The 27248-nt window shown below is 35.9% G+C and overlaps 1 protein-coding gene across 13 annotated transcripts in view; it reads left to right on the top strand.

The window, feature by feature from the left end:
- FAM135A (family with sequence similarity 135, member A) overlaps positions 1-27248 on the top strand; it is a 112603-nt gene that overhangs the window by 47990 nt on the left and 37365 nt on the right. For 6 of the 13 annotated variants that reach the window (XM_014547358.1, XM_014547365.1, XM_014547364.1 and 3 more), the window contains exons 2-10: positions 4532-4671; positions 4784-4854; positions 5186-5359; positions 7191-7310; positions 9506-9632; positions 11351-11504; positions 15623-15700; positions 19489-19538; positions 22539-22694. In XM_014547358.1, the coding sequence (XP_014402844.1) occupies positions 4534-4671; positions 4784-4854; positions 5186-5359; positions 7191-7310; positions 9506-9632; positions 11351-11504; positions 15623-15700; positions 19489-19538; positions 22539-22694 (1068 nt within the window). In that variant the 5' untranslated portion in view covers positions 4532-4533. Of the gene's footprint in view, positions 1-4531; positions 4672-4783; positions 4855-5185; positions 5360-7190; positions 7311-9505; positions 9633-11350; positions 11505-15622; positions 15701-19488; positions 19539-20038; positions 20341-22538; positions 22695-27248 lie in introns of those variants that run through there. The other 7 variants (XM_014547360.1, XM_014547366.1, XM_014547361.1 and 4 more) reach the window with 5 other exon arrangements.

Genomic DNA, 27248 nt, shown 5'->3' with positions numbered 1-27248 from the left:
TGAGCCTGACCAGGGGCTGCACCTAGGGATTGGGCCTGCCCTCTGCCACCCGGGAGCAGGCCTAAGCCAGCAGGTTGTTATTTCCCGAGGGGTCCCAGACTGCGAGAGGGCACAGGCCGGGCTGAGGGACCCACCCCTCCCGGCCCCGAGTGCACAAACTTTTGTGCACCTGGCCTCTAGTTATGTATAAAATAGTGCCTACTCATAAATTAAAGCAATGAAAAAAGTAGTTCCTAAGCTCATAGGCAGAGTATCATCTAGTAAATATTAAAAGCAGAGAGGGCTTCAGACTCAAGACAAACTGAGCATCCCGTATGCTTGGGGTTTTTTGTTTCCAATACTCTTTAGTAATCTATACTAATAAAAGCCTAGGTGGTTCTCACACGCAACATCTTCACAAGATGGGTGCCACAAGTTGGCCACACACACAGCAGAGGTGGGGCCCGGTGGCTGCTCTGTGCAGTGAGGCCTTGGGGTCCCGCGGCTCCGCACGGCACGGAGGAGACAGGTCCCGGCGGAGGAGGTGGGTCACAGGAGGGGAGGGCAGTTGTGGGCAGTCAGTCCTTCAAAGGAGGGCAGTTGGGGGTGATCAGGCCTGCAGGGGAACAGTTAGGTGTCAATCAGGCCAGCAGGGGAGTGGTTAGGGGGTGATCAGGCTGGCAGGCAGAAGCAGTTAGGGGCTGCATGAATTTCGTGCACCAGGCCTCTAGTAGCAGTATAAAAGCACAAAAAGGAGTAACAGACAAATATTTCAATAAATTTTTGAAGGACAGAAAACACAAGTGAGAGCTAAACTACCTTCTGGAACACCTTCCAGGATTTTTGGCAGGTGTAACAGATGAAGGGAAGTGAAAGGTGGGCCTGAAAACAGGGATAAAGGTTTGTAATAGGGTAAGCTGTGGTATAGTTGGGCACTCAGGCCCAAATACAGAATATCAGGAAGATTATTATTTACCTTAGGACAGAAACCTCAGGGCTTTTCTCTAAATACTAGAGGCCCAGTGCAGGGATTGGTGCACTGGTGGGGTCCCTCAGTATGGCCTGTGGGGATCGGGCCGAAACCGACTCTCCGACATCTCCCAAGGGGTCCCGGATTGCGAGAGGGCGCAGACCAGGCCAAGGGACCCCACTGGTGCACGATCGGGGCCGGGGAGGGACCGCAGGAGGGCTCCAGGCTGTGCCCGGCCCACCTTGCCCAGTCCCAATCGGCCAGACCCCAGCAGCAAGCTAACCTATCGGTCGGTGCGTCTGCCCCCTGGTGGTCAGTGCACATCATAGCGACTGGTCGAATGAATGGTCGGACACTTAGCATATTAGGATTTTATTTTATAGGATATTGCGTGGGGTATTAACACTCTAGAGCAGGGGTGGGCAAACTTTTTGACTCGAGGGCCACAATGGGTTATTAAACTGGACCGGAGGGCCGGAACAAAAGCATGGATGGAGTGTTTGTGTGAACTAATACAAATTCAAAGTAAACATCATTACATAAAAGGGTACGGTCTTTTTTTTTTTTTTTAGTTTTATTCATTTCAAACGGGCCAGATCCGGCCCGCGGGCCGTAGTTTGCCCACGGCTGCTCTAGAGTAAAACATTCATTCTTTTCCTTTCTTTTTTTGTTTTGTTTAGTGGTTAAAACAAAACAAAAAACATAACATGAAATCTGCCCTTTTAACAAATGTTTAAGGGTACAGTACAGTGTTGTTAACTATATGCACATTGTTACACAGAAGGTCACCAGAATTTTTTCATCTTGCGTGACTGAAACTCTATACCAGTGATGGCGAACCTTTTGAGCTCGGCGTGTCAGCATTTTGAAAAACCCTAACTTAACTCTGGTGCCGTGTCACATATAGAATTTTTTTGATATTTGCAACCATAGTAAAACAAAGACTTATATTTTTGATATTTATTTTATATATTTAAATGCCATTTAACAAAGAAAAATCAACCAAAAAAATGAATTCGTGTGTCACCTCTGACACACATGTCATAGGTTCGCCATCACTGCTCTATACCATAAAAAGCAATTTCTCATTTCCCCCTCCTCTCAGACCCTAGCAACCACCTTTCTACTCTGCTTCAATGAGTTTGACTATTTTAGATAAACTTAATAGAAGTAGAATCATTCTGTATTTGACCAGCCTATTTCATGTAGCATCAGTCCTCACAGTTCATTCATGTTGTATTGTATGACAGGATTTCTTTCTTTTTTAAGTCTGAAAATATTCCATCCTATACCTCATTTTTTTTATTTGTTCATCCATTAATGGACATTTAGGTTGTTTCTACCTCTTGGCTACTGTGAAATTGCTGCAATGAACATGGGAATGCATATATGTCTTTGAGATCCTGTTTTCCAGAAGTGGGATTGCTGGATCAATGGTAGTTCTATTTTTAGTTTTCTGAGGAACCTCCATATTGTTTTCAATAGTGGGTATACCATTTTACATTCTCATCAACAGCGTACACGGGTTCCATTTTCTCCGCTAATGCTGACCATATTCATAATACTATATGAAGTAAGAAATGTAAGACATGAACTTTGCCTTCAATAAGTTTCTGTTCCTTCCTCCTGAAATGCTCTTTCTTTCCATCTTTATTTGACTAACATTTTTTCATGGTATTTCAACTCAAATGCTATATTGTCATCAAAGCTTTCCTGACTCCACAGACTAGGCTCATCCTCATATTATAAGATGCCATAGCTACCCTTCTCTGTAACACTCAGTGCAGATGTAATTTACAGAATTATATGGAGGCATTTATGTATTTTTTATGTGTCAGGTGACTCCCTTATGTGGACACCCTCCTTACCTTACTTGGGCACAATCAGAATGTGTCAGCCTGCCGACACTCACCCTCTCCCCTATATGAAAGTTTTCTCTTCTCTTTTGGACTCCTACACCCTACACCATGATGCCTCTCTACAAGGACACCTTCCTTACCTAATTTGAACTCCAGCTCTCCAGCGTTAGGTACCCTCCCATACAGTTGCCCTCCTCGTCTTGTGTGGCTCCCAATACCTCACTCTAAGTCACCCCTTCTCCTAGATTGTCCTCCTCACCCTGCTCAGGTTCTGACACTTCACTACAGGCTGCCCTTCTCACCAGGCACAGGCTCAAACATCAGACTACCACCCAGTGTGAACAGACGACCTTCCTATTCCAGTTGGACCCTGATATCCCACTCTGGGCTTGCTGACCCACAGAGATGCCCACCTGGCTTTATCCCTGGCTTAAACATCTCCAGTTTCTTTGATGGATTCTCATATCATGTTATATCTGAGGATAGAGAAATAAGACAGCAGGTGGGCTGCTGGAGTGACTTGGTACCAACAACTCAGAGGGCAGACCAAACTTGTTAGGCTAAGGACATGGTCTTTGAGATTACTCTCACTTCAGACACCAGCTGCAAGTTTAGGTGTCCACAAACTACCCTCACTTCTGACCAGCTGGCTATAAATTTCGGTTCCTATATTACCCCTGCCAGTTTGATAATTCACTAAAATAAGGCATGTCACTCAGGAAAGCATTCTACTTATCTTACAGTTTTATTATATAGCAAAAGGATAAAATTAAAACCTAAAGAAGAAATGCATAAGGCAAGATCTGGGAGGATCCTAGATTTGTGAGACTTCTGTTATTCTCTCCCCATGGAGTCAGGATGCATTACCCTCCCAGAAAATTGATATGTTACAAAATATAGAATATTGCCAACCAGGGAAGCTCACCCAAACTTTAACATCCAAAGTTTTTATTTGTGTTTTATTACATAGGCATGATTGATTGAATCATCATCTCAAGCCCCCTTCCCTTCCCTGGAGATTGGATTTACATCATGTGGCTCAAAGTCCCAGCTCTCTAATCATGTGGTTGGTCTTACTGGTGTGGCCAACTCCCATCCTGAATCTCCTTAGCATAAACTATCTGGGGGCCCACCTTGAATCACCTCATTAACATAAACTCTCAGGGCTCACTATGAATAACAGAGACACTCCTGTCACTGGGAAATTCCAAGGATTCAGAGATCACCTTCCAGAAATCAGGGACAATGACCAGCCAAATTCCTTTTTTTTTATTGTTTTGTTTTATTTATTTTTTTAAGTATATTTTTATTGTTGATAGTATTACCGATATTTCCCATTTTCCCCAGCTAGATTCTTTATTCCAAGGCTTAGAGGTTACTTTCTAGCAACCAGGACAAAAGCAAACCAAATTCTTGAAAAGCTAATTTGCTTGCTTCTGTGGTATACATACCAATTTTTTACTTTTAAAATATCTACTTTGTGATTTCCATATTACCTTCCTTGATGAAGATAATTGTACAACTAAATAATGGTTATAATGTACTTATCATTTTTTATCATAGAAAGTAATAAATTATCAGAAATGTTTTAATATTGCTAAATAAAATGATATTGTCATTGGAGTAATATAATCAAGCTTACGGTGTTTTAAAGTAAAAGTTTTAATTTACTTGTAGTATATTTTGTCCTTTAACTGTCAATTATGTATCTTATTTGTTTTAGGTATGTCTTTAGCCTTTCCAGCTTCAGTTCATGATTCTCTGATTTGCAGTAAAACATTTCAAATTCTATATAAAAATGAGGAGGTTGTTTTAAATGATGTTATGATCTTCAAAGTTAAAATGTTGTTGGATGAAAAAAAGGTAAATATCTCTTTATATATATTTACATAACTATTTTTTGTAAAGCCTCAAGGCATATTTATAACTTTCTATAAATATTTTAAAAGTATTTTGTATTATAATTTTTCTTCAGATTGAAGAAACTCTTGAGGAAATGGGTTTTCTGTTATCCTTGGACCTACACTTTACAGATGGAGATTATTCGTAAGTAGGCAAACAAAACAATTAAAAATCTATAGTTACTCTGACTATTACCTGTTAATATTGAATTCCTCATTTACTTCTTAGAATTCAACCTTTCCCCAGTGGTTAGGCCTACTCCTTTGTGCCATGAGCTTCAGGTAGTGAAATCAGACAAGATTTATATATTGCTGTCTAATTCAAACATGATGCTTTAAAAATTATTTACATTATCAGATTTTAAAAAGTAATTAAGTAACTAAATGTTTGAATAGTTTACTAATAAACAGCTTTACAGAATATTAGCCTTTAGGAAATATTCTATACTTATATGCACATATGTTGCTTTTTCTAGGGCAGATGATCTGAATGCCTTGCAACTAATAAGTAGCCGAACATTGAAGCTGCACTTTAACATCTATAGAGGTCTTCATCATCATGTTAATGTTATGTTTGATTATTTCCACCTTTCTGTTGTGTCTGTTACAGTCCATGCATCTTTGGTTGCACTACACCAGCCACTAATAAGGTAAATTTAACCCAATACCCTGGTCTTTATTAATGTAATATATTTTATTTTTATAGTGAAAACAGATACTTTGATAAAGATAACTGAAGAACTAAGGAATTTCTAATTCATAGTTATTTAGTAAATACTTTCATTTTATACTAAAATGTTGAATTAATAAAATTGAAGAGCATGGGAACATTTGATTGATAACTTTATTGTTACAGAAATATGCAGCAATCATTATCAGATATACTGACCAAGAAAAATGATGCAGTCTGGAAATAACCATACAATATTGTTTAGTCTGAATTTATGTTTTTATGCAGTGCTACACTGTAATTATTCACCCTCTGGAAAAGTATATTCATTTTTTCTTAGATTTTTGTTTGTCTCTTGTCTGGATGGACTAATTTTATCTTCTTAAATCTATACTATACAGTAATTCTTGTTTTCTAAGTCATTAGTCAATTTTAATACATCTTGTCTAAGTCTTTTAAAATTATTTTATGTATATCACTTTAGCTTAAAAGTGCATAAAATTCTGGATCATAATAAATGCATTGGAGAAATTATTTTTTCTGTCCACTACCCTGGGGAGATACAATTTCTTTTATTAATGTAAGAATACAATTCAAGCTCTCGTTTTTACAATAAAACATTATCCTTATGGTATGGACAATTCATGGACACTTTTCAAATCAGTAATATATGAAAAGACTCCAAATTGATTGGATTTTTAATTGTCTACTTTATAATTTCTGACACAAATCTGATTCAAACAACTGATATTAGGGATGATGCTTAAAGGTTATGATATTAGACTAATTTATCAGAACACTGAGTAGGTAATTTTGTAGAATTATCCTCAAAATTTTCAGAAGACCACCACAATTTATTTATTTATTTTTAAATATATTTTATTGATTTTTTACCGAGAGGAAGGGAGAGAGATATAGAGAGTTAGTTTAGAAACATCAATGAGAGAGAAACATTGATCAGCTGCCTCCTGCACACCCCCTCCTGGGGATGTGCCCACAACCAAGGTACATGCCCTTGACTGGAATCGAATCTGGGACCCTTCAGTCCGCAGGCCAACGCTCTATCCACTGAGCCAAACCAGCCAGGGCAAGACCACCACAATTTAACATATTGCCCATAAGTAAGAGCCTCCTGTGGCATATCTTTACATTGTTTTAAAAACTGTGAGAACCTCTCCATTGTGTTTTCCCATAATCTCTTTTAGAGCAGAGAGCCAGGAAGAGTTCTGTTTAACTTGCTTTGCCTTCCTTATTCTCTAGTAAGACCTAGTTCTCTAATAAGTAACTAATGTTTGGCCATCTTTGTCTTACCTCTTAGGCCTTTGAGAGTTTGTTCTCGATTGCTTTTAACTTCTGTAAATAGAACCATGTTGCTATTATATATTATTTTAACTTCCTCAAAAATTTTTAGATTTTGATTTAATTAATATGTAATAATATGATAACTGAATGAAACTTTCTGACAAGAAAGTGGTTTTTGAAATATAACTTTGAAATAAGTAGTATGTAATACTACTTTTATATGAATTGCATATTAGGTTTTAATGATAAAAGTTTATTTGTTTATTAAAAACATTCCTGTAGTTTTCTGAATCTCTTATTTTTGTATTTTCAATAAGAATCCCTAACTAAACTAAATCTACCATTCCTTTTTCTTTATAGCACTGACTTAGTTTCTCTTCTGAAAAATATATAGTTCATAGAGGTTAGCTCAGGTTATTAATGTTGCTTTCTAAGGCCCTGAATATATAGAGTAGCAATATTCATACGAATACTAGTGAGTTAAATGTGTGCTTCCTCTTGTAATGCAGCAGTTTTTGCCACAGACTAGTAGGAGAAAGGGACAGCTCATCTCCTAGAGACTGTTTGCTGGAAGGAGAAGACATTTTTGACTCAGAATCAGAAGCCAAGAGGATTAAGTGTTGGCTCTGGTTAGTGACTGGGAAAGAAAATGAGGGGCCTGCAACATCTGAGGTTCTGTTCTTTACCTAGCTGCCATGGGCCCTGATATCCCCTCCCTTGCTGCTAGAATTTTGCCCTGAAAGAAGCAACATCTTTCCCTGCCTTTCTTTGCCTGTACATGAGAGGCTGGAGAAGGGAAGCAAGGAGAGGGTAAGGGAAAGCTTTTTGCTGGTGGTGTGCTGGTAGAGGGGTCATGTTAAGGGTAACATTCCTCATTATTTATGCTTCGACAAGTTTTTCCTGAAGTTTTATTGTAGGTGAATTTTTTATTATTGAAACAAAATGAAAAAATTTTAATTTATATTATTACCCTTTTCTTTAAAACAATTTCTATGATCAACCCAACTATAGCCATTAAATCAGTTATGTAAAATTAAGTGGGGTTAGGATTTCTTTCTTTGCTTGTTTTTTACATAACCTGTTTGTTATATATAAACTAGAGGCCCGATGCACGAAATTTGTGCAAGAGTAGGCCTTCCTGCCGGCACCGGCTTCCCTCTGGCACCCAGGACCAGGGCTTCCCTTGCAGCCCTGGCTTCATCCGGTCTAATTAGCATATTATGCTTTTGTTATTATAGATTCTTTTAAGTACAACTTTTATAACTCAATTCTCAAAAATGCATCGTAGCAAGTGGAATTTACCATTGACTTGCTCCCTTTTTTACTGGGGTTTTTGATTTTGCAGATGAAGGCTATTCTCTGCTTATGGCAAAACTGACTTACTTTCCTGTCTTTTCCCTTTTTTCACACTGCCAAATAGTCCAAATGCTTTGGCCTATGTATGTTTAGCTAGTACTTTATCTCAAATAATATTGTGTATGATTTTTAAACTTTCAAAAAGAATAGACTTCTTATTCTGTAGAATTTTATATGAAATATAATGTTAATACTAACAACAGTGGTTCATATAATATATGGTTGAGATGGTGCCCTGAAGCACATATAAAGAATATCTTAATAGAGTTCATAGCCTTTTAGTGAAGAGAAAGAAAATATCTTTTTTTGAGAAATAGAGGCAACAAATAAATTTAGTAATTTCCCTACTCTCTACTTCTCTATGTAGTATCCTTATTTGATTAAGTGTTAACTTTATAAAGTTGGTAACCAGTTCTGACAGATCAGTATTTCCAAATTAAAGCTTGACCCTCATTTGTCATTTAGCTACTCTGGATCCCACTGTTTATCTTTAGGATCCTTTGAGGTTCCCTGAGGCCCAGTTATAAAGAAGTAATCTCAAGCATCTAATCTTAGTTTTTAAAAATATATATTCACTAGCGGCCCAGTGCACAAAATTTGTGCACTGGGGGGTAGGGAGGGTTTGCACCCTCTCCAATCTGGGACCCCTCAAGGGATGTCCGACTACCGGACATCCTTTTCACAATCCGGGACTGCTGGCTCCCAACCACTTGCCTGCCTGCCTGCCTGATTGCCCCTAACCGCTTCTGCCTGCCAGCCTGATCACCCCCAACCACTCCTCTGCCAACCTGATCAACGCCTAACTGCTCCCCTGCTGGCCTGATCGCCCCCAACTGCCCTCCCCTGCCGGCCCGATCGCCCCCAACTGCTCTCCCCTGCCAGCCTGATTTGCCCCCCTAGTGCCTTCCCCTGCCAGCCAGGTCACCCCTAACTGACCTCCCCTGTAAACCTGGTTGCCCCTAACTATCCTCCCCATCCAGCCTATTCACCCCTAACTGCCCTCCCCTGCTGGCCTGGTCACCCCCAACTGCCCTCCCCTGCCAGCCTGGTTGCCCCTAACTGCCCTTCCCTGCAGGCCCGGTCGCCTCCAACTGCCCTCCCTCCCCTGCAGGCCCAGTCACACACAACTGCCCTCCCTCCCCTGCAGGCCCAGTCGCCCCCAACTACCCTCCCTGCTGGCCTGATCGCCCACATCTGCCCTCCCCTGCCGGCCATCTTGTGGCCACATGGTGGCGTCCATCTTGTGCAAGGGTGTGATGGTCAATTTGCATATTGCCTCTATTATATAGGATTGTGTCTTTTCATAATCATTCAAATTACTAAAGGAAAAATTACTTTGGAATACTTTAGAAATCATAAACTTGCAAAACCCTTGCTTTTTATTCTATTCCTGTAAGACTTTTCTTTTTAAATATTTAACTTATCACTCAAGTAGACTTTTGTGACCATAATGTACTTACTCCTCCAGCTTTCCTCGCCCTGTGAAGACTACTTGGTTAAATAGAAATGCACCAGCACAAAACAGAGATTCTGTGATTCCAACTCTTGAAAGTGTGGTCTTTGGTATTAACTACACAAAACAGCTATCACCAGATGTAAGAACTGATATGTTTATAGATCCTTTCTTCCTTCTTATTTCAAATGAGATGTTTCTTTAATGTTTTATCTGTGAATGTGATATTTATTTTATATTAATGTTTTGAGTTCAACAACTTAATAGTAGGTCTAACCTAATTAAATATGATCCTAACAAATTGGTTGGTTCCAGTTGTTTATTTTGAAATTTTAACTGGATACTTCAAGATTTTACCAAATTTAATGGATAGAGATTTTTGCCTTTTTAAACTTATTACTGGCACCTCTTGCTCTCTTAACAGAACTGGTAGAATCATTCTAAACGTGCCTGTAAAGAACATTTGGCAAAGTTAGACTCAACTTGCAGTAGTACAACTATAGCCATTACTCCTCTGAGAGGAGAAGGGAATCTATATATATAAAAGGCTAAGTGTCTGTCTGACTGGTAGCTATAATGCGCACTGACCACCAGGGGGCAGATGCTCAACGCAGGAGCTGCCATGACACGCACTGGCCATTTAAAAATAAGTGGCACCCACGGACCTGGCACCGACAAACCAACACTCAGCTTCCCCCAAGTGGGACACAGGCCCTGCCACCACCCCAGAACAACACCCCACCAAATCACAGCCAATGCTGCCAAGACCCCAGGGCGCAAAATGAGGCCCACAGCCCAGCCCGAAACAGTTGCTGTGGGCTCCATGTAATGACGTCACATAGCAATGCCTGGCTTCCTCTCCCTAGCAACTAGTCTCCTTGGAGTTTCTTCAGCCCAGGAACACGACTTGCTTAATAGCCAGGTGCAAATATTTCACACTTTAACCAAATGTCTGTGAAGCATTTTCCCATGCCTCATCTCATTTGGTCCTCACAGAACTCCTGGAATAGGTAGATAGGAGACTCAGTAGAATCCTATTTTCTTTTCATTAGCTGGAAAACGGAGATTTAGAACGTTTAGAAACTTGACCTAACTGAAAATAAGTAAGAAATGGTGGAACTTGGAAATGACTTCAGGTTTTCTCACTGCGCAGAATATAGTCAAACACTGCTACAGTTAAATATTTTATCCTTCGTTCTCCCTGCGTGATCTACAATAATAATCTGCTTCCTGTTGATATTTACTGCTGTGTTGCTGACAATTACCTGAAAGAGAAGTTGGGGTGCTTCACTGGGCTGGAAAAAGTTTAGCTACATCAGAAAGCAGGTCTAATTAAGCAAGTTTATTCTATACATATAAAAGGCTAAGTTGACTCACGCATGCGCGATACATATAAAGCTCTCGCTGGCGCCAATCGCACATTTGTGTTTCGATCTGTCATTGTCGATCATGAATTTGGTTGACACTTCTATTATAGAGAAAGGGTGAATAGCAATATTAAAATATTTTTTCTAATTTCCTTTCAATGTGCAGGAATCCGTGCACTGGGACACTAGTTATACTATAAAAGCAGAGTGTCTGTCCCTCAGTCCAACTGTAATTTGAACCTCAAATTTTTAAAAAACTCATAATCTGCTTGTTTTAAAAATCTGTCACTGAAATTGCTAGAGTTGCATTTCATGTTTAAATTGCTTGTATTAAGAACAACTCCCTAAAATATTGCCATATTTCTTATGTTTTAGAATAACTGTAATTAGTAAATGCTTAAGGTTTTTATTTCATTTCTCTTAAGTTTCAAGTGTAACATTTTTACATATTTGGTTACTAACACTCTATATCCCAAATCTATTCTTTATTTAGGGTTGCAGCTTCATTATTGCAGACTCCTTCCTACATCATGCTTATCATTTTCATTATACACTTTGTGCCACTTTGCTGCTAGCCTTCAAGGGATTGCACAGCTACTTCATCACGGTAACAGAAGAGATTCCCTCTTGTCAGAAACTAGAACTAGGTATGTTAAAGTAGTCAGACCTATCCTATAGTTCAAGTAATTTTCTTCATTCTCATGTTACTAGTTATCAGCTTTGACATAGTTTTTCTATACTAAAACTATAATGTTATGTGCTTCACTTTTCCTTCTCTCTCAGTTCCATCTTTTTCCACCTTTGGTAATTATTTTCTGCAATTTATGATATTGAGAACTAACTTCTTGATGCTAAGTTTGAAATGAGTCTTTTGATAGATTTTTTTATAAAAGCATATGTTCATATACTACTTCAACTATAATCAGAAAGTATACTGGAAAGCAAATGTAATTATAGAATCATGGGAACATAAATTAAATTTATACTTCCAAATATTTAAAAATTGAAAAAGAGTATAGGTACTTGGGACATTTTTATATACATTTGATTTTAAGTGACCTCAGATCTTATTTCTTTCATTTCATTTCAGAAAATAATTAAACTTTAGTTTTAATCCAACAATAACATCTGCATATATGTTACAGTAGATGATAAAAAAAGTCATATTGCCTTGCCCGGCTGGTGTGGCCCAGTGGTTGAGCATCTAACCATGAACCAGGAGGTCACGTTTCGATTCCCGCTCAGGGCACATGCCCAGGTTGCAGGCTCAATCCTCAATATGGGGTGTACAGGAGGCAGCCGATCAATGATTCTCTCTCATCACTGACATTTCTCTCTCTCTCCCTCTCTCTCTCTCTCTCTTCCTTTCTCTCGCTCGCTCTCTTCCTCTCCCCTTCCTCTCTCAATAAAATAAATTTTAAAAAATCATATTACCTTAACTTTGTATGTCATTTGTAGTTTGCAAAATCCTTGTACATATATAATTAAGACAAATTATTGGGATTAGCAAAAATAAGTTTTTATTTAGATTTTCAATGATAGTTTTTTTTATAAGCTTTTATTTTAAAATGTCAGCTTATAGCACCATAAAAGCACACTTTAGTGATCTCTTCTGAGTAAATTATTTTTAATATATATATTTTTTATTGATTTCAGAGAGGAAGGGAAAGAGAGAGAGATAAACATCAGTGACGAGACAGAATCATTGTTCAGCTGCCTCCTGCACGCCCCCTACTGGGGATCGAGCCCACAACCCGGGCATGTGCCCTTGACCAAAATCTAACCCAGAACCTTTCTGTCCACAGGCCAATACTGTATACACTGAGCCAAACCAGCTAGGGCCGAGTAAATTATTTTTATTTTACATTTGAATAGATCAGGAATTACTTTTTAAATCTTAAATTATTCAGTGTTCTTTGTTTATATCTTTTGTTACTCAAGAACCTGTCTTTTAACATATTGATGCACTCAAAAATAGTCACTGTTATTGAAAATAATTCTTGGGTTTGAGACTAATTAGCCTATTTTTATAATTGCCTATTTGGGAATGCAAAAGAATTATAAGAAAGTATAATAATTTGTACCTTATTTAAATTCAGCTGTGAGAAAATGCTGGATATTGTGCCATTCCCTATCAGCAATTACTCCAGAGGGTTTGATTAATTCCATTAGTTCAGTTCAAACTTTTTTAACTTAACGAGAAACAGGTATCAGTTGTCTGTTTAGGATATTTGATGCAAAAATCCCAATGTGTACACAGAAACACAACCAATAGGAATGTGTATTTGTTCTTTTTTGCTCATGTGTTCTTCCTAAAGATAAAAATGGAAGTGTGGAAGCCTTTTGATTACTATCTTCTGAAATTTTCTTTTTCCTTACTATTATTTCCTATACTTTGAATCCTTCTATTTCCCTTAGGAAAATCCTTTAAGAGACTACTGCTTAAAATACAAACTTTTTAAAATGAAAGGATTGTTTGTAGAATAGATGAATTTAGGCTATCACTTATCCTCAGTTAATGGAAAAATTATGGTGCATATATTTTTTAACTTGGTTCTTTGGAACTTGAACATATTTTCTTAGGAGAATTATATAATAAATTTTGGTTAATTTAATGACCAGACCACAAAATTATTAAAGCACAATATTAATGAAGGACAGTACCACATACCTGAAAAGTAGTGTTATAAAAAGTAGTGGCGTGAAACTTAGAAGCCATGTGTAATGATATTTTTATAAGAAAATTTGTTAATAGTTTTGATGTAGAATTTATGGAGGCTTTAGCTTGTAGTGCTGAAGAGTACATGTTTGGAGCCATTTCTGTTACTAGCTTTGAGACTCTATATACAAAGTGAATTCTATTCTAAAGGGGTAGGGAAAATTAAAGGGAACCAGATATGGTGCATGAGTCTGGCAGGAAAGATGAGGACATCCAAAAGATAGAGGTGTAAAGCAGCTCTAGGAGTAAGATTTCTTAATGGTATAATTCCCTTGGGCTTTTTATGAGTACCTAATATGTCAGGTGCTTGAGGAAAAAATAGGATCTCTGTCTTTAAAGAGCTTTGACTTCTCCCCTTCCCTTAATAAGGAATCAGTTCAATATAGGGATGAATGAGAGAAGCTCACCCGCAAGACAGGGCTTCTTGTGTTTTTAATGTAGAGAGTCATATACGAGATGGGCCTATATGTGCATATATAAGGAAGATGTCTATGAGCATTTAATTTTCAAATAGATTTATATTTGTAAATGAAAAAACATATGAACCACATTTTAACTTAAAAAATATTCCTCTAAAAGAAAGTGACGTTTAAAGAAATCAAGCATATCTTTTCAAAGGCAAAGATTTATTTCAAATACATTAGACAGTATTAGCACTTTATTGCTAATTTATTACTCTAACTTCAGTGTGATCGTGTATTTATAAGGCTTTTAATTTCTTTCAGGAAGGAATTGCTTTTTTTTTTTTTGTCCTATATGTTACTTTGGGCTTCTAGATGCAATGTAGAAAATTTCATAATTAAAAGAGCACTTATATTTAATTTCAACTTTATTCCAAATTATATGCTTACTATATTTTATCAAAAAATAAAATTCTAAAGCAAACCCAGACTTTAATTTTAATAAGTATATCATAGTAATAGAATAAAATTATTACTACCTTATTCATCTATTTACTCAAGTATATTTGTTGAATGAATGAATGAATAAAACAGCATAATACAGTTTTTGTTGTTACTTGAAGAGTATATAGGCATCAATACATAGCTTATAGCAGTTTTCTAGGGATTTTTAAAATCAAGACTCATCTTCAATAAATATTTATTGGTAACACTTTGTATTATTCTTAAACTTTTCATTACTATTTATATTTTCTTTTCTGTTTATTTTGACTTAGTTTATTAGTTTATTCTTGAATGCTTCTTCTGGGAGAATCTCTAAAAAACTATCAACTATTCAAAATAAACTACTGCATATTCTTAGCTATTAATATTAACATTGTTTATTTTTATTATACCAAAATTAAATTATAGGCAATAGATAATACATCCTTAAAACACTTTTGACTAAACATCATCATATTCACCAGTTTTAATAAGTGGACTTAAAGTAGTTCTTGATTAAAGGATTTATTTTATTTCCTTCTACTATTTAGCATTTTTCTTGAGTTTTCAAATAAATATATTTTAAAGTCTTAAACTCCATCATGCTTTGAAAAATGTATCTAAACTCTGCTTTGCCTTTTAAAATATGCCTTAAATTCCTTTCTGCTTTTGCCTTTTTATTTTCTCCTAGATGAATGATGTACATTTTTTTTTCATGGCATATAGTTAAATATTGGTTTGGTGCCAGGAGCTCTTACTGAAAATGGGAGTCATAAGTTCTGGAATCTAGGCTTTGACAAGTGTTTTCTGGACTCCAATATCTACACTTGTAAAAGCAAAGGTTTGAGTTAGCTGATCTCTGAGATCACTGCCATCTCTAAAATTCTGAGTCTAAGAAATTAAAACATGAAAATATTGATTATGAAATGTTGAGTGGTGCATACATTTAAATAGAAAAAAATAAAATAATATAAACTTGAATGTACATCATTTGTAATTCTAATAAACTAATTAACTAACTCAAAGATTCTGCTTCAGAATTCTAATCTAACTGCATTATCAGACCAATGCTAAGTCTATTAATAACAACTTTGGAAATTCTAATAAATTTTGTTGTGAAAGGAGTATAGTAACTAGTGCTGTGTGCAATCCTTATAACTAGCCAAGGCCAACATGCAGGTCCTTTATGAGCGCCTTCTCAGAAGAAAACAGCCACGAACCCAGAAAGACACCTGTCTAGGTATGTTTATAAATAGGTTAAGTAAATAATCCCTCTTAATTAGTACTAAATTTTGCTTTAAATTAGTGTCAAATTTTATAAATATGTATTTATTTATATAGTATGTTTCTACCACCGTTATTTAAGAACTTTTAGAATTTGTTTTGTAGATAAGCTTTGGTTAATTTCTTAATTTGTAATATTGAAGTTTTTATTTCAAACTAGAAATGGTAAATGCAAAGATTGCTTTGGCTCTTGCCATATACTTTTAGAATTCCCACAAACAGCACTTTTTGGAAACCATATTTATTGCCAGAATTTGTTGGTTTAATTATATTGCCTTCAATTTATCTTTGGGTACGACTGATGATGAAATGTGGTTTAAAAAGTGAGGTTAATTTCATGCATTACTGAAATAAAGAAGAGAAACATCTTCATTATCTGGTTTTGCTTTTTGCATCAATTTGCATTTATTTTTTTATTCTAAATTTAAAAAGCTAAGTAGTATCAGTCAGGACCATCTAGATATGTTACATGTTGTAAAGGAAATATTTTAATCTCCTTATGTTATTGATGTATTTTCTATATATTTTAGATGTTGGTTATTGACTAGAATTTAATTTACTATCTTTTTTACAAGTATATTGAAAGTTTTTACTTTGAGTTGGATAGACCATCACAATTACATTTTTAAAAAGTTATGAAAGGCTACAGAAATAAAAAATCAAATCAAATCACAGTGTTTCCTGGTTTTTAGGATTATGAACAAAAGGAAATTAAGGAGCCAAAATCTTTTTTAACATTTCTCAGATGAAAACTAGCTCAGAAATACTTAAGTTGGGTTAGTTTTCACTAAAACTTAAGAGAGAAAATGATTTTCTTACCAGAAAGAAAAAAACAAAGGTTGAAGATTTATTATGATCACTACTTTGGAATACAATTTTATATTCTCACTAGAGGCCCAGTGCACAAATTCATGCACCAGTGGGGTCCCTCAACCTGGCCTGCGGGATTGGGCTGAAACCAGCTCTCCGACATCCCCCAAGGGGTCCTGGATTGCAAGAGAGAACAGGCAAGGCTGAGGGACCCCACCGGTGCATGATCGGGGCAGGGGAAAGACATGGGAGGTTGGCCAGCCAGGGAGGGACTGCAGGAGGGCTCCAGGGCGTGTCCGGCCCATCTTGCTCAGTCCTGATCAGCCGAACCCCAGCAGCAAGCTAACCTACCAGCCGGAGCATCTGCCCCCTGGTAGTCAGTGCACGTCATAGCGACTTGTTGACCAGTCGACTATCTGCCCCCTGGTGGTCAGTGCACGTCATAGCGAGTGGTTGAGCGGCCTTAGCATATCATTAGCATATTACGCTTTGATTGGTTGAAATGGGTTAGTGTTCTTTCTAGCAATAAAAATATACTTCTTCCCCAACAAGTGTAATAAAAATCTTAAAAAAAGAATTAGTAGTTAAACTAGAAAATATATATATAATTCTCATTTAAACGATTGTAAGCCTATCAATTTACATTTTAAATAATTTTACAGAATGCTACTTATGTAATAAGGCCTATATAAAGAATGGCGCAGTTTTTAGTTGGGTTGGAAAAGAAGACTTAAAACTAAAGTGTAATGAATTAAATTATGATTTTATTAATACTTTTATTAATATTTCTATTAAGATATCTTTGATTCATAAATGCTAGCATTATATTGGCATTTTCTGTGCTATATTACAAGTGTCTGTTGAACAGAGTAGATGAATGAATGGATGGATTTAGAAAATTAGATTTTACTCTTTGACCTAATAATCCCACTGTTGTTAACCTATATAACAGAAATAAGAGTGCTAGTATGTAAAGATATATGTACAAGCATGTTTATTGCTATATTCTTAGTGTTAAAACACTGAAAATAAAGATAAATGTTCATCATCTGGCAGAGTGGAATATAGAAGAAATTATGAGGTACTCACACCAAGGAATATTATACATCCATTTTAGAAAATGCTTTAGGGCTCCAGATTTTCATGGAGTAGTGCTGAGAAAAAAAGGCAAATTGCAGAAAGTGTGTAAAATATCCCATTTTGTCAAACAGCAACTCCAAAACTCATATATGTATATGTATGTATGTTTGAAAAATATGGAAGGGTATGTTCAAGGCTCTAACCTAGAATTAGCAGGAGGAGCTAAAATAAATTATTTTATGTAAGATAATGATCACATTTATAGAATTCTATAAAATTGTATATACTAGTGTGTGTGTGTGTGTGTATATATATATGTATATATATATAATGTTAAGAAAAATTAATTAAAGTAGAATTTTAAACTCAGGTAACACTCCTAAATGATTTTTAAATCATTTGAATTCAAAGATTTCGAGGTTAAGATTTGCTTTTAAACATTCTTTAAGATGTTGGTTACATTGAAGTAGTATGTAACTACTAAAACTAACTTTCTCTATCACAGGAAAAGATCATGAGTAATGTGAAAATAGATCTTGGCATATGAAAATTATGATTTTAATACAGGGTCTGCTGCTGGTTTCTTTTTAATTTTGGAAAACTTAATAGTAGATTTATTTGACAATGAAATGATTTGTGAAATCATATCAGATATCTTTAGTTATCAGTGGGTTGACCAAATTTGTGATCTATTTCTTGGTACATTTTAATAACTAAATATAATTTTATTTATATATTTTGTCAATTACAAAATATATGTGTTCTAGTAGTTTCAGTTACTAGTAGAGTATCTGTTGTTCACATCATAGTTTGGTTGTATTTACTATATAATTGTACCTGCTTATTTTATCAAATTAAATGTTTATCATTCTTTTTATCAAGTAGTGAACATTCAGTGTGCCTTATGAGATAGTAAGTTGATGAGTGAATTCAGGATTTCAAAGAAAGTATTCTTGCCTTTGTGTGAGAAGAATCAATTAAACTCTCTTTAAGCAACAAGATTATGAAATTTTGTGTGATCACGACTATGCTATTATAGTTCTTTTAGGATAATTCATTTTGATTTGATTTCTGAATAAAAATGAAGTATATCTAAATATAGAATGTCAGACCTAGGGAAATTTTTATCTGGAAAAATAAAAAATATATAATAAATCAATTTTGTTAGTTTCTATATTCCCTTGTAAATATTACCATTTTAATTGCAAATTAATGTGTACATCCTTTTTATAGATGGTTATAGCACACATTAAATAAATTAGGATTGTATGGAAAAACTTTGTCTCACTGTTAGACTTATAGAAAAGTGAATATTAAACCAAATTAGAAACTTTTTATTGAAGAGGATTTTGTCATTCATTTTCATTAAATAGCCTATACTCCGGGTATGTTTTCAATATTTTTGGGTTATAAAAATTAATTTTACTTGGAATTTTTAGGAATAGCTTTTGTAAAAAGCAAGACATGTACACATAAAAGACAGACTACTAATCTTTAGTGGAATTTACAATATGTGAAATACAATAAAACCTAATTACATGTTTTGTCTTTTCTGTGATGCAGCAGTGCATCTTACTTTAGGTATATAGGCAGTATTTCCTTGACTGTGTTAGCCTCTTATGGGAACTGAAGTACTCCATTTAATAGTCAGAGCATAGAATTTAATGATTATCACATTACCTACATGATTAATGTATTTATGAATATACATTATGTTGACATTTAATTCATTAAATATAGTCAAAACATTTCTTAACCTAGTTTTTAAACGGTAATTTAATTTATATAATTTCAAAAATAGTTTTCAGATATAACATTGAAATACTTTCTCTAATTGCTCTTTAATCCTTTCAGAGGATATGGATGTGGAAGCTCGGCTTACTGAACTATGTGAAGAAGTTAAGGTACTTGGATGTTTAAAATTCATATGATCAAGTTATTTGAGTGGATTGTGTTTTCTATTATAAAAATTGTGTCTAAGAAAACTTAGTAATTAATTATCTTTCCTAAAATGCAAAGATAAAATTATTGATCATGGCAGAAGCACAGTCAAAAGACATTTGACTTGAGCATGAAGGTAAAATTATCTTTACAATGTATGTTATTCTGCATATAAGTGAAATAGCAAAGACAACTGATCAAAAGTGTGCTTTTTCTTCAATTAGTTTACTCAAAAAATTTCTGGGCAAAATTTTAAAGCATCACTTAAACTTACATATTTTTATAAAATGATACTATACAGAAATGAAAAATTTTTTTTTCAACAGGTCAAATTTTTGCACAACTTTAAAAATGGTACTTTCAACAAATGTTTCATGATGTGGGAAAATGCTCATATTGTGATATTCAGTGAAAATGGCATAAAAACATCTTTGTAATTAAATGAACTCATTGCATGCTATTAAGTAATGTATATTCCATGTAAGATAAGATAATGAATGCTGTTATAAAAAATTCGATACAAATGTAAGATCTTATCCCTACATTAATAAATATAAAAGATCTTCTCAAACTTAATTCTAATTTTTTTTAACATAAAAGTATTGTTATTTACATTTTAAGACTTGTTGTAAAGATTTATATAAACCAGAAGAAGTATAACTTACTTATACTTTAAGGGATGCTTTCCCAATAATGAACATACTAAAGTCCTCTCTCAGAACTGTGGTGCCATGATCCCTGAGAAATAAAATTAATAATTACAAGGTATGTAGATAACCCTCCTTTCAGAAAAGGGTTTATTCAGCCTATGGTAAGGCCAGAAGAATTATTCTGCTTGTTTGTAGATTATATTAAGTACAGTATTGCTTGCCTTACACAGTGCTATTTAATTACTGTCAAATGCTTATCTAAGTCTTCTTTTTCTAAACTTTGTTTAAACTATTGTTGGAACAATGCTACAAGTTTCAGCTTTCTTTACAGTATATTCTCATCTTTTGTGTGTTCTTAAGAGAGACATTAAAAATTTGTCAGCTTCGCCCTGGACAGGTGTCTCAATTTGTTGGACCAAAAAAGGTTGCAAGTTTGATTCCCAGTCAGGACAGGTTGCAGGTTCAATCCCCAGTTGGGTCTCTCTCTCTCTCTCTCTCTCTCTCTCTCTCTCTCTCTCTCTCTCTCTCATCAATAAACATTAATAAATCATTCCCTGGGGGAAAAACACATCTGATTGTTTATTATATGTTGGTGAATCAATATTTACTGTGTGTTCACTCTGTTAGCTCTCATTTCAGAATTCTGGAATCAGTCAACATTTTCTGAGTTTATCCATAAATTCTGGGAGCTTTTTCCTTATCTGAAACCTGCAATTCTTTATTCATTCAGTAAATATTTATTGACTGACTACTATGTAAAAACCAAAGTCACAAAAGAGAATAAAAGACTATCTCTTTCCTTATTACTAATTTTGCTGAATTTTTGTCTTTTGTGTTCTCTGAGTTAAGGTAGATAAGTGGAAGCTTGGTTTGGGTGGGTGAAGAAAAGTGTGCTGAATTGCAAACTTTTACTTAAAAAAGAAAAGTAAAAAAAAAATACTGAAATTAAGAGTATGCTATGTGGTAAGCAACATTTGCAAGGTTTGGGAGGTTTATTTGTCTTTTGGTTTTGTTTTTAGAAAGGGAGAGTGGAGATATAATTAGTATAATTTGGCACAAATTGAACTTGAGCAACTTTATTTTCATGTCCAAGTATAGTCATCCACTAGGTATAGGTCAACAGAGATGTGATTCAGAGATATAAATTTAGCTGTCCGTAGTATATAGATGGTACCATGAAAGTGACTTTCAACTTCAGATTCGATATACTACTTCTGCCTTCTTTACGATAGGGAAATGAAATCAGCATCTATCTATATATTTAGAGTAGATGTCCTAGTATTACTAGTAATTGAAGACAAAAATTTTGCAGCAAGGAATTATCCTCCCGAAAACTGGTTACTGCCTTGGAAATAAAGAAAAACCTGTCCTCATAATAAAAATGCTTGTCCAAAAGAAAAGCAGTCATTCTTGGTTTATAGTTTTTTTTAATTCTTTATTCAGAAATCCTTATTTTATCATTCAAGAAAACCAAATGCTTTTTATAAGATTCTGTATAATATAGTTCCATAGTATAACCTAGAACTCTTAACTTTTATCATCAGTTTAGGTGAGTATTTAAATACATTGGTAAATGGAATATTTAATATCACTTTTAGAACACTCATAATAGCATAATTGTTTACCTACCTTTCTTTCCTCACTAGACTGAGCTTCTCATATTAATCTTTGTATCTGTAGAATGTTAAGCCCTAACATTTAAAATGTGCTCAATAAACAGTAGATGAATAATATAAAGAGAAAGAACGAAGTGTTTGACAACTCTGTAAAAGAATTATCATAAGCAAAATGGAATGTAGGAAACATAGGAGTGGTGCAAAAGCAGTACTTTAGGTAGTCCCTTAGTTCTTTATGAGAAGTTACAGATCTTTTTAAGTTCTTTACATTCGCTGATTGGAGAAAAAAATCTATTTTAAGATTTTATTATCTTTCAAAAATTTTATAACTTTCAGTATGACTTATACATTGTATTTAAAATTCCAAGTTTTTAGTATTTGAAGTTGATCATGCTGTATAGAATCCTGATTTATAATTTTGTACTGTATTTGACATTATTGCAGTTATACCTCAGATATTAAAATATTTGTTAAGTTGTTGAAAACTGCTATAGTAATTATCAAATAGAAAAAAGCCATAGGTCAGTTTTCTTTCTACACACACACACACACACACACACACACACACACACACATTTCTTTTTAAAACTAAAAATGTGCCTTTGTATTAATATTATCAATAATGTATTATTTTTAGATATGTTATAGTAAGTCTCAGAGCAGTTAAGGTGTTTTTTTTTTTTTCTTGTCATTTCAGAAAATAGAAAACCCTGATGAACTGGCAGAACATATAAATATGAATTTTGCACAACTTTGCTCACTTCTAATGGCTTTATGGGGACAATTTCTGGAAGTTGTAACACTACATGAAGAACTAAGGCTATTATTAGCACAAGAGAACCATACTTTGAGGGTAAGTTAAGGAAATGTGGTATTAGAGCATTTTAATAAGTATTAACATTTATCTTCAGGAATTTCTTATGAGTGAAAAGACTGATTTTTACCTCATGTTGATAAATCAGAAAAGAGACATTTATTTTGTTATTGTCTTATTTCTAAAGTTAATAATAGAACAATACAGTTGAGCACATGACCTAACTTAGTTACAACGCCTATTAGTAAGAAAAATCACCTAGACGTAAATAAAATAGAAAGATGTATGATACAAATTGACCTGGGAACCCAAGAACAGGAATTCATAGTGTCCTTTGAGACATAGGACATGAGGACAGAAAGAAAAGTCTTAAACTCATTTTTTCCTAGTAAAAGGGTCTTGTAAATTAAGACAAATATATTCAACGGGGTTTTTATTGATTTATTTATTTTTGGTAAAATTTTTAAATGACATAACTTTTTTAATTGAGGGAAATTATTGTGTTAAAACTGATACAGTTTTTTATTTCTTTTTGGGGGGGGGTTTCAAGTTTAATCCCCAATAAGGATTGTACAGGAGGCAGCCAATCACTGATTCTCATTATTGATGTTTCTATCTCTCTCCTCCATTCCTCAATTAAAAAATATACTTTAAAAAAAAACACCACTTTCTTTTTTAAAAATGTGAACTATAAAACTGAAAAATATAATAACTGAAATAAAAGCTTACTGGATGGGCTCAATAGCACAGTAGAAATGACAGAGGATAGAATCAGAAAGTTGAATTCTGACCAACAGATTTTACTTAATCTGAACAGCAGAGAGAAAACAGACTGAGGGAAGGAAAAAAAGAAAAACAGAGCCTCATGGACTTATGAGACAAATACTACTGTATCCTCAGAAGAAGAGAAAGAATGAGGAGCTGAAAAAATATTCAAAGAATTAATGACTGAAAACTTTCCCAATTTGGCAAAAGACATACATGGTGGGGCAAAAGTAGGTTTACAGTTATTCATATAGAAAATAATACAATAGGGAGAAACCAAGATGGCGGCATAGGTAAACACCGGAGATTGCTGCCGCAAACAACCACTTCAAAAATACAACTAAAAGACGGAATGGACATCACCCAGAACCACAGCAAGGCTGGCTGAGGAGAGATTCTTCAACTAGAAGGAAAGAGAACAGCATACCGAGGCTCAGAGGAGGCGCAGTGTGGAAAATACTTTTTAGAAGGGGGATTGTCTAGCATCAGTTGGAATGTGAGGGCAGCTTTCTCTCCGAGGTTTGCAGCGGTTGCTGGGGTTCTGAGAAGCAGAGCCTCTGGGAACAGGACTGAGAGCAGCCATAACCGCTCCTCCGCCCGCCCTGTTGATCCCCTGAGACCCGAACCGCCCAAGCCCTGTGCAGAGCCATTTGCCGGATAGCCTCAGGCAAAGGCTAGATTAGCACCTCTCCAGAGGACAGAAAACTTTACATTTATTGAAATCTACTATGAGCCAGGAACTATGATAGATATTCAATATGTATTCTCTGACTTGACTCTTAAATCAGACTGGTTAAGCTAAGTTATGCTGCGGCAACAACATCTAAACCTCAGTGGCTTAAACATTGAAAGCTTATTTCTTGTTTATTTGACGTCCATTGCAAGTCAGCAGGTGGGCTCTGCTTCTTGTGAGACTTTCTTTTCCTCCCTCCCTCACTCCCTTCCTCCCTTTCTTCCTTCCTTCCTTTTTTAAAGACAGACCCACTGCCTCATTTCCCCAGTGGATCTTGTCATGATGCTTTTTTAACTTATTTTTTATTTTATTGATTTCAGAGAGAATGGGAAAGGGAGAGAGAAATAGAAACATTAATGATGAGAGAGAATCATTGATTGGCTGCCTCCTGCATGCCCCACACTGGGGATCAAGCCTGCAACCCAGGCATGTGCCCTGACCGGGAATCAAACCGTCACCTCCTGGTTCATAGGCCGATGCTCAACCACTGAGCAACAAAGGCTGGGTGAAGCTTGGTTTTCTAATCTGTACAAGGAGGATAATCATTCCTCCCTTGTGCACATAGCAGAGATCTAGATTAACTTCCTTTAAATTCTCCCTCCACCACCCCCTCCAATTCCACGGCTTCTCTAAAATTTCCGGCAATCACAAGGGTCTATGATTTCATGGCCTCCCTGCCCTCCAGAACCATAATTGCCTCTACGCTGCTTCAGTGCTGGCCCACACTGACTCAGATAAAATAACTCTGCACCTCTTCATAACCCATTAAAATTTCAACCAACAATCCATAGGCTAATATGAACACTTTACTGATTCACCAGGAAGGTGAATGTTAGACATTTCTGGTCTCTAAAGTCTGTTTTGGGCAGCACACACCCCTACTTCCACTGAGGGTTTCTCTATCGGTCTTTCCCCAGCCAGCATTCAGTCTTCTTGCTCCAGCTCTGGGTCCTGTCTTCCCTCTTCTTTCACTCTCTCCACCACTCTCCTGCCCTCCCTTTCAGAAACAAAACAATGAAGTCTTCTCTCATACATATTGAGTCCCCACTCCTTCCCTTACCCTTATCTCACATGTTTGCCAGAGTCTAGATGTTTTCTCTTTCTCTAAATATGACTTCTGATTACAGTGCTAAAATAATTAAATGTTTTCCTGCAAACTCCCCTCTTTAAAATATCAAGGCCAAAGTAGACTTCGAGAATTTATAATCCAACCCTCTCAATTTTTTTGTTGGTTTTTTTTTTCATTTTTATTGAATTTATTGGCATCACATTTTAAAGTTGACAGATGCTTGGAGGAGTTTACTGAAATGTTTAAGATAAATGACAAAAACTAGGGCATAATAATGCTAAAAATTCTATGCTACAGGATGGGGCAAAAGTAGGCTTACAGTTGTGCATATGGAAAATAATACATTAGAACACCAATCCAGAAGACTAGATTTACCTAAGTGACAGATGGATAAAATGTAGGGATGAATTTTAGCAATGTTATCATAAGTGGAAAAAGTAAATCTCAGATATATACAACACGATGTACTTTATATAAAAAAAAGAAAATAATACAATAATTCTATATAATAAAAGCCTAATATGCTAAGTGTCCAGTTGGCCGTTCAGCCAATCAAAGCATAATATGCTAATGATATTCTAAGGCCGCTCAACCGCTCGCTATGACGTGCACTGACTACCAGGGGGCAGATTCTCCGACTGGTATGTTAGCTTGCTGCTGGGGTTAAGCCGATCAGGACTAAGGAAGATGGGCCAGACACTCCCTGGAATCCTCCCGAGGTCCCTCCCCAGCTGGCCGGCCAATCTCCCGAGTTCCTCCCTGGCCCTGATCGTGCACCGGTGGGGTCCCTCAGCCTGGCCTGTGCTTTCTTGCAACCTGGGACCTCTTGGGGGATGTCAGCGAGCTGGTTTCAGCCCGATCCCACAGGCTAGGCCAAGGGACCCCCACGAATTCGTGCACCGGGCCTCTAGTAAATAATAATGCAAGATAAACTTTGTTTTCCATACTCATAACAGTAAACCTATTTTTGCCCAATCCTGTATACATATTCACATGTACATGACATTTGAGTGATGAATGGTGGCAGCTCAAATAAATGAAGAGAGGATAAATAACCACTGTGTTGGAATAACAAAGTTTGATCTCTCTCTCACACCATCACACTACAATTAAAAATTAATTCTGGTCAAGTTAAAATGGTAAACAAAAATACCCAAAAAAACTATAAAAATGAAAAATTCCAGCCCTAGCCGGTTTGGCTCAGCAAATAGAGCATAGGCCTGCAGACTGAAGGGTCCCAGGTTCGATTCCAGTCAAGGATACATGCCCAGGTTTCAGGCTCAATCCCCAATAGGGGGCGTACAGGAGACAGCCAATCAAATGATTCTCCCTCATCATTGATGTTTCTCTCTCTTTCTCTCTCTCTCTCTCTCACTCTCTCTCTCTCTCCTTTCCCTTTCTCTTTGAAATCAATAAAAAATGTTTTTTAAAAATCCAGGCAAATGTTTAATATAATCTTGGGATGAAGAGCTTTTACAACTTGAAACCAGTTCAAAAAAAATACTCAAAGAAATTTTGTTTCATTCTCCATCTAACAATGGCAAGAATACAGTATTTCTTGAGATTGTATTTTAACTCTGTGAATCCTTTTAGTATTTTTCCTCAGATAACTCAATGAAAATTATTATCACCAATACCATGTAAGTAGGGTCTTCATAGTTAAGTCTTCAAGTGAAATCTAGTGGCACTTTGTATTTGTTCTTATAGGGCATCAACTCTTGCAAATACCTGTTGAAAAAAAATCTATTGAAATTGTGTAGGCAGGAAGCCAGTTTAATTCATGATTTGTATTTTTAAATTATTGCTTTATATAGTATTACTAGGGGCCCGGTGCACAAAAATTGTGCACTCGGGAGGGGAAGGGGGGGTCCCTCAGCCCGGCCTGTGCCCTCTCGCAGTCTGGGACCCCTCGGGAGATAACAACCTGCTGGCTTAGGCCTGCTCCCGGGTGGCAGAGGGCAGGCCCAATCCCTAGGTGCAGCCCCTGGTCGGGCTCAGAGCAGGGCTGATTGGGGAGTTGGGGCGC

Source organism: Myotis brandtii, unplaced genomic scaffold, assembly GCF_000412655.1.
Source record: "Myotis brandtii unplaced genomic scaffold, ASM41265v1 scaffold471, whole genome shotgun sequence".
In the NCBI taxonomy this organism is placed as follows: Eukaryota; Metazoa; Chordata; class Mammalia; order Chiroptera; family Vespertilionidae; genus Myotis; species Myotis brandtii.
Note: the sequence above shows the minus strand (reverse complement) of the source record. Positions and strands in the feature narration are given on the sequence as shown.